This window comes from Bufo bufo, chromosome 3, assembly GCF_905171765.1.
Source record: "Bufo bufo chromosome 3, aBufBuf1.1, whole genome shotgun sequence".
Taxonomy (NCBI): Eukaryota; Metazoa; Chordata; class Amphibia; order Anura; family Bufonidae; genus Bufo; species Bufo bufo.
Window position 1 is genome coordinate 340,269,479 of NC_053391.1, and position 8,585 is coordinate 340,278,063.

General features: G+C 41.6%; 1 protein-coding gene across 3 annotated transcripts in view; it reads left to right on the forward strand.

Moving 5' to 3' along the window:
* Positions 1 to 8,263, forward strand: part of RSPO1 (R-spondin 1) — a 198,772-nt gene extending 190,509 nt beyond the window's left edge. For all 3 annotated transcript variants that reach the window (XM_040424433.1, XM_040424430.1, XM_040424431.1), the window contains one exon: positions 7,315 to 8,263. In XM_040424433.1, coding sequence (XP_040280367.1) covers positions 7,315 to 7,445 — 131 coding nt within the window. In that variant the 3' untranslated portion in view covers positions 7,446 to 8,263. The remainder of the gene's footprint in view (positions 1 to 7,314) is intronic.
* Positions 8,264 to 8,585: the final 322 nt, after the last annotated feature.

Sequence of the window (8,585 nt, forward strand, 5' to 3'; positions counted from 1 at the left end):
GTTGCCACTGTGACGTCCAGCTTTACGAGACTCCTGAGTAGCAAATCTGTAATGCAGCAGTATGGCTATCACTGAAAAGCACTATTAAAACATAACTTTTAAATCATATCCTAGAAACCATAGGTAGGACCCAAAGTGAAAAAGAAACAAACATAGATCAAAGCTGTACAAGGGCAGGTAAAAGATAAATAATGGGCAGGGGAGGGGGGAATAAAGAGGAATATGTTCCCTAATTATGACCCTAAAAGTACTCCTGCAAACGCGGTAACACCCTGATGGTGGAGGCACTTCACACTCAAACCTATCCCTAGATACCTTCATACATCCTGCAAAAAAAGGGAAATTACAATTCACAAAGGTAGATCAGGTATTAAGCTGCCATCATAGTTTTGTCGCAGTAACGTGCTGTCACAGATCTCATTCGAATGCGGGTTCAGGGGTCCAGTACCAACTATAGAGAAACAGGCAGCAGTGAAAGTCAGCAAATGAATCATAAATGAAGAAAAAAACAGTACAAGGTAATGCGCTGATCCAGGTAATAACACCTAGCTCACTCTGCCCTAATGTTAGGTATTGATAGCAAAGATACTAAGCAAACAACCTAGTAATATAATGAACCAACTCAGTCCTGATAGTAGTGCTGATAACAGGTGATACAGCAGTATGGGCTAGGGTCATGTATATCTCTTTGGCTTTCTATACATTCATCTTAGTTTAGTGTTTTTCACTCATCGCTAGTGTTGAGCGAATGTAAGTATCTGAAGTAGATTTCGATCCAAATTTCAAGGAAAATTTGCTTCACTGCAAAGCCAAATTTCCCTAAATTTTCCCTGAAATGGCAGTAAAAAAAAAAAATAGATCATACTTACCTCATCCATTTGAGCATGAAGAGGCCTCCGTGGCCATCTTGCTAGAAGAATCCCATGCGATATGTCGTGCGTGGTGATGTATGACGTCACCCCACTGTACAGCGTGATGACATCTTCACACGCTGGCTCTTTCAGCAAGATGGTCGCGGGGCCTCTTCACGCTCAAATGGATAAGGTAAGTACAGTATAGGAAGTATAATACCATATTTTCCCCTCTCTGCTACATCGATAGTTACTTTGATTAGCCTTTCCTACTGTTATTCCAATTTTACTTATACAGCCATATTAGTACTGCATTGTGGACATTGGGTGTATGATGCAGATGCATCATATTTGGTCCCAAATTTGTGGAAATTGTTATTCTTTTTGGCCATGAGAATTTACATTATCATATGGGGATTATCACAATAGTATAATCTGATTTGCGCACATATTATTGCCTCCATTTTGTATTGTTTGATTTGTGGAGTTTGTCTTTTATATGTAGTCCCCTGATGAACTGATCCCAGAGAATGGTTCAGAGAAACGCATCGGGACAAAGTTTGCATTCCTGGGACATATGGTATGTGCTCCTTTCTTCCACTGGTGATCATATTTGGACGCCACTGGTTTATTTGGGAGCATATATGTATTATGTGCGATTATTTATCTATGTTGTGACTTAATTATTTTCTGATACATGCATTGACCAATGACATTACTGGTCGACTATAGTCATAATAGGTCTCTTCTCGGGTGGCGGTATCTATCCCTTGCAGGGACATATAGAGCTTATCAGGAGGTTCCTGACACGAGATTGCCCCTATCCGCGCGGCCATTCCGTTTTTCTAGGCAGGGCTTGTAGTTTAATGGGGCAAGTGTGAGGGTTAGATATTTTTCCTTTCCTTGTCCCGTCCAGCCTTATTGCCAATTTCTTTTTTTTGGGCACAATCTGGGTGAGTTTTAATGATCATCAGTAAAGGTTACGTTTTACACTGGTGAAGGTACTCTGTGATTATAAGGTAAGTACAACATATTATTTTTTTTTTTAATGATTAAACCTTGAAAGGCCTTAATATTAATATCGGATGCCGCGATCAGCAATGAACGCGGCATCTGAACGGTTCAATGTTGGGGGGGGGCAGCGCAATCACCATTTCCAGTCATTACGCCTGCTATTTACAAAGTAATGCACTTCATGACAAAGTAATTTGCCACAAAGCAAATTTTTTTTTAAATTCGATGAAGAAACAAAATAAAATTTTTAACAACTTCGCTCATATCTACTTATCACATAAACTGTGCAATAAATGGTCCTCCAGCAATCTATAGGCACAGCTTTACTGCTGTATGGCAAGGGCCAACACTCATTTTCTATATAATACCAGGTGATTTATTGGGGAATAAGTATAACTGTAGAGATTCCTCATTAATCTCTTCCATGAGGGACTGCCACCAGAGAATAACGTGTTAACGATTCTAGAATCTGGTTGTTCTTTTTTATGGAGAGTATAAAAAGGTCCTCTTTAACTGCATCTACTTACACAGGACATAAATAATAGGAACTGTTGTGCAACTAGATCCTTATGGGGCCCCTGAGCAATTACCATTTATGGAACTGAAGGAATACATTTCCCGTAACAATGTGGTATGGTTGGGTTATAATTTACCATGCAGAATGCTTTGTGTAAAAAGAAGCATTAATGTCCATGGAAGGGCTATAGCAATGTTTACACTTTAAGTTACTAAAACTTAAAGTGATCCTGGACTGTGGTGTTTAAAATGAGCCAAAATTGTAACCCACGTCTCGAGCGGAACACCTAAATGTTACAATAGAGGTCTTTAAGAAAAGCTACAGTATGTACAGTCAAAATAGTATATACAGCAAATCTTTCACTTAATCTGCATACATTTGCTTTTGGTTGCTGCTTGTATTAGTGTTTTTTTACGCTATTTAGTCATGTCCATACCAATAATTTGTGGTTAGAATTCACCATTTAAATATTGTTGCATATGTATTTGAATATCACATATCAGGGTGCATGAATTTTTGGGTGAGGGAGCTTATGCAAACATCTGCCGAATAGAGCTGGAATATATGTACTGCTATGGCAAAAAAACTGTGACCAATTCTGTGCATGTATCTGCCACTCAGCCGCCTCTAAACTCCTGTCACTCTCTTCCTCCTTCGGCCTCTCACAGTGGTCTTCCGCTCCCACCCACAGAGATGGTCACACTCTGGATCTTATCTTTACCCGCCTCTGCTCCCTATCTAACCTTTCTAATTTGTCTCTCCCCCTATCGGACCACAACCTACTCACCTTCTCTTCATTGGTCTTCTGCTGCTCCCTCGGTCCACACACTAACACACCCCCGCAGGAACCTTAAACATCTTGACTTTCGCTTGTTTTCTGACTCTCTTCTGCCACTCTCTACTATTTGTTCCCTCCAAGACCCAGATGCTGCCACCACCCTGTACAACACCACAATAAGTACAGCTCTGGACTCAGTTGCCCCCCTCACACACAACAAAACCAGGAAAATCAACAGACAACCATGGCACACCGACCTGACCAAAAAACTCAGACAAGCTTCCAGGGCTGCTGAGCGATGATGGAAGAAATGCCATTCTAAAGATCAATTCACTGCATACAAGCAATCCCTCCTCATATTCAAATCCTCACTTGCTGATGCAAAACAGAAGGCAGGAAAATCACCACTATAGACTCCTTCCAATAATCCGTGCATATAGGGAAGCAATAAGGCCACAGAAAGCAGCAGAGCCTCCATTCATTCGCCTCTGTCAGAGACCAAAGGATAACCGCAATAGTGAAGCACCATCACATAAACGGAATAAGGCTACATTCACACGTCAGTATTTTTCTATATCCCGATTTTCGGTCCGTTTTTTGCGGATCCGTTGTTCCTGAAAATGTTTCCGTATGTCATCCGTATGTCATCCGTTTTTTGCGGATCCGCAAAAAACGGAAACATGTATAAATTTCAATAAGCAAATAAAGTTGTTTGGATTTCTTTGAAAAAAAAATAAAATTTAAATGTAATTTCCAGGAACGGAATCCGCATAAAACGGATGACATACGTAATGACATCCGAATGTCTTCCGTTTTTTGCGGATCCATTGACTTTGTATTGTACCAGGATCCGAATTTTGCGGAAAAGAATAGGACATGTTTTATATTTAAATGGACATGCGGAACGGAACAACGGAAACAGACAGCAGACATTGTTTTTTTCACACATTTTTTCCAGGACCCATTGAAAATGAATGGGTCCAGATCTGGTCCAGATCTGTTCCGCAAAAAACGGAACAGATCAGGAAAGAAAAAACGGACGTGTGAATGGACCCTAAAAGGAATTTATTATACTCACAAAGGTGAATAGAAAACAGGCAGTATATAATTTCCAATTTCATACACCCGACCCGGGTTTTACTCCAAAAAGCTTCGTCAGGGGCATCTGGATAAATTCCTTTTATTTTGTTTATGTGATGGTGCTTCACTATTGCGGTTATCCTTTGGTCTCTGAGAGAGGCGAATGAGTGGAGGCTCTGCTGCTTTCTGTGGCCTTATTGCTTCCCTATATCCACGGATTATTGGAAGTAGCCTATAGTGGTGATTTTCCTGCCTTCTCGAGCAGCGCGGTCCAACTGGAAAAGGATTGATATTTATGCGAATTGTACCCACTTCCCGATTGGGACCTGCGATGAGGAAAAAGGCAACATACTAGAGACTTTTTATTTATTTATCCTTTTGATGCAAAACAGGCCTACTTCTCATCTCTTATATCTTCCCTGGCCCACAGCCCTAAACAACTTTTTAACACTTTTAACTCCCTTCTCCGTCCCCCAGTGCCCCCACCCTATCTTTTCATTTTAGCTGAGGACTTTGCCGCATACTTCAAACAAAAGATAGTCAACATCAGAGAAAGCTTTAGTACACAGTCCCCACAGACCCTCTACACAACTGCTCAGTCCTCTACTCCCAAAACCTGCTTCTCCACCATTACAGAAGAAAAACTCTCCACTCTACTCTCCAGATCACATCTCACCACCTGTGCACTTGACCCAATCCCATCCCACCTCATCCCTAACCTCACCACAGTGTTTATCACAGTCCTAACTCATCTCTTCAACCTATCACTAACCTCTGGTGTCTTCCCCTCTGGTTTTAAACATGCTACCATTACACCCATCCTCAAAAATCCTTCACTTGACCCAACTTCTTTGTTCAGTTATCACCCCATATCACTTTTTCCGTATGCCTCAAAGCTACTTGAACAACATGTTCATTCTGAATTGTCCTCTCACCTCTCCTCCTGCTTCCTCTTTGACCATCTACAATCTGGCTTCTGACCCTACCACTCAACGGAGACTGCCCTTACCAAATGACCTACTAACAGCCAAAACCAAAAAACATTACTCTGTCCTCCTTCTCCTTGACCTGTCCTCTGCCTTTGACACTGTCGAACACTCCATTTTGTTGCAAACTCTCTCATCTCTTGGCATCCCTGACCTGGCCCTCTCCTGGATCACATCATGCCTCACAGATGGGACATTTAGTGTCTCCTACTCTCACACCACCTCCTTGTCTCATTCCCTCTCTGTTGGTGTCCCACAAGGCTCTGTCCTAGGACTCCTGCTCTTCTCTATCTACACTTTCGGTCTGGGACATCTCATAGAGTCCCATGACTTTCAGTATCACTTTTATGCTGACGACACACAAATCTACCTCTCTGGTCCAGATATCACCACCTTATTATCCAGAATCCCACAATGCCTATCTTCCATATCATTCTTTCTTCTCCTCTCGCTTTCTAAAACTTAACATAGATAAAACAGAATTACCCATCTTTCCCCCAACTTTCTCAACCCCCCCAACAGACCTATCTATTATGATCAATGGATGCACACTCTCCCCGGTCAACCAAGTCCGCTGCCTTGGAGTGACCTTCGATTCTGCCCTCTCCTTCTGACCGCACATCCAAGCCCTTTCCACCACCTGCTGCCTCCAACTCAAAAACATCTCCCGCATCCGCGCTTTCCTCAACTTTGAATCTTCGAAAATGCTTGTACATGCCCTCATCATCTCCCTCCTAGACTACTGCAACATTCTCCTCTGTGGCCTTCCATCTAGCACTCTCACACCCCTCCAATCTATCCTCAACTCTGCTGCCCGACTAATCCACCTCTCACCCTGTTACTCTTCTGTCTCTCCCCTCTGCCAATTCATTTACTGGCTCCCCATTGCCCAGCGAATTCAGTTCAAAATACTAACAAATACATATAAGGCCGTCCACATCCTGTTCCCTCCTGACATTTCTGAGCTACTTTCCCGATACATCCCCACACGCAATCTCCGATCCTCACAAGACCTCCTTCTCTCCTGTCCTCTTATCACCTCTTCCCATAATCGCCTCCAAGATTTCTCCCGTGCATCCCCCACACTCTGGAACTCGCTACCCCAACATATCAGACTGTCACCTACAGTGGAATCCTTCAAAAGAAACCTAAAAACCCACCTCTTCAGACAAGCCTACAACCAGTGACCCTGCTGCCTCTATACCGCCATGACCAACTTCACCCTCACCTACTGTGTCCTTCTCCCATAGATTCTAAGCCCTGACGGGCAGGGCCCTCTCTCCTTCTGTACCAGTTGTTAACTCGTCTTGTTCATGTTTAGTGCAATTGTCTGTATTATGTATGTATACCCCTTTTCATATGTACAGCGCTATGGAATGAATGGCACTTTAATAATAAATAATAATAATGTAGCTACATATGTGCAAATAGTGGGCACCCCAGTTGCTAGGCAACATGATCTAACAAATCCAGCAGAATGTATTAAGGAAGGAGGGCTTCAAGAAAAGAGAGATTTCACCTATTGTATTGTTTTTGAGCTATTTGAAAACTGGCTAATGATATTTTATGTTTGTCAGTGGACCTCACCAATTTTGATACTCATTGACTTTTTTTATTTTTTTATGCCTAATTCTGTGGAATCTGGCAATACTGTACCACTGTGACGTATGTTCCCTTACTTCCCACTATACTTGTTTTCAGCTTTGAAGCTCCCAGAACAAATAAGGAGGGAGAGATCAAACTTACAGAAAAGCAAGACACTCCTGTTGTCTTCAGAAGCAGTCTAGAAGCAGTTCTTTTATCAAGCCCAGGATCTCAGCTAGCTCTGACACGCTATCAGCTATCTTCTGGGCCTCTGTTAGTAGGCGCGGGCAGTGTACTGTAAATTAGGTGGAAGCGAGACCCCTAGTGGCCATAACTTTACAACTTGTTTTCGGGTGGATGCAGGCATATTTTTTAAATGAAGTGATTTAGAAATTTGCTATTTACCCCATTCTCTATTACATGAAATTTTGTGAAAGTACAGTGACTCTTTAAGCATTCTTCTTTAAATGCAGTTACTAAACAAAATTTTATGTATTGCAACAGGAAATAACAAGAAGAACAATGAAAAAGGAAACAGGAACAAAAACCAAAACACGGGGAAAGGAAATAAGAAGAAAAAAAAACAACAAAGAGTAACATCAGTGCCCATCACTCCTTCTGTCCCAACAAAGTAGCTGTCACTATAGAGTCCAGCAACAAAAAGAGAATAATGCTGCTATATATCTAAGACGCTTTCTTGAACTGGAGCACTGCTACAACATAAGCACCTACACCATTGGCGAATGATTGGCAAACTCTTACGGTTTATACTGCCATAAGCATTGGACAATTTTACCCAGGACTTCTGCAGATGAAGAAAGGGTAAAGAGCTATTTCTTGATCAATATAGGAAAGATGTGACTTTCTAGTCATAAGATAACACCTTGGAGCTGATACTAAAGATCATTTCAACTCCGGTAGAAAGGCTGAAAGTGGTTTGGAGAAACATTAATGAACTGTGTGTCGCCTAGAGTATTCCCCATTGTTCCCCTCCCTCTCTTTAAGTCTGTGTTTTCAGATGTTTGTATGACTTAATCTTTGGGGAGTGTATGTTAAACATTTGTGACCCATGGTCGTGGTCATCACTATGGAACTACTTCAGAAAAAAACAAGACAATTAAAGAAGCGGGCACACTTCTGAAGGAGGACGTTAAGGAGACATATCAATGAGTAGGGGGCAGTGACAGTGAACTAAAGAAGTTTTATTTTCAAATGGATTTCTAAGTGTTTTATTGTTACAAAAAGAAGGTAATTAAATAATAACATAAGAAAAAAAGAGTGATGGTATGAGTTAACACACACATAGTAGACAATGAGTATGATCCTGCTATTCGTTACAAGGCCATACACATTAGAAGAATGTTGGCCGAACCCAACGATTTTGACGGACCTGCTGAGCATCTAATGTGTATGGGGGTTTCCTGACTCGTGCCAGCTATCAGGGGAAAAAGGGGTCACGCATACTGGACTTTAATAAGCCCGATCCTTTTAAACTTAAAGAGAATCTGTCACCAATTTTATGATTTCCTAATTAAGGGAAGGAAACTAGTAACAAGATGCTGGGTTACTTTCTTTTATTAACTTTTGTAATAAACAGCTCCAGAGCAGACCAGTGAACACTGAATATTCATGAGCTCCTGACTTTTTCTGCCCCCCTGGTGTAAATTCAGTTGGGAAAAACTGCCAATGGCAGGGAATGGAGAAAGCCAGCAGCTCATAAATATTAGAACTCATTGGCATGCGCTGGAGCTGTTAGAATCTAGCAACACAAAATT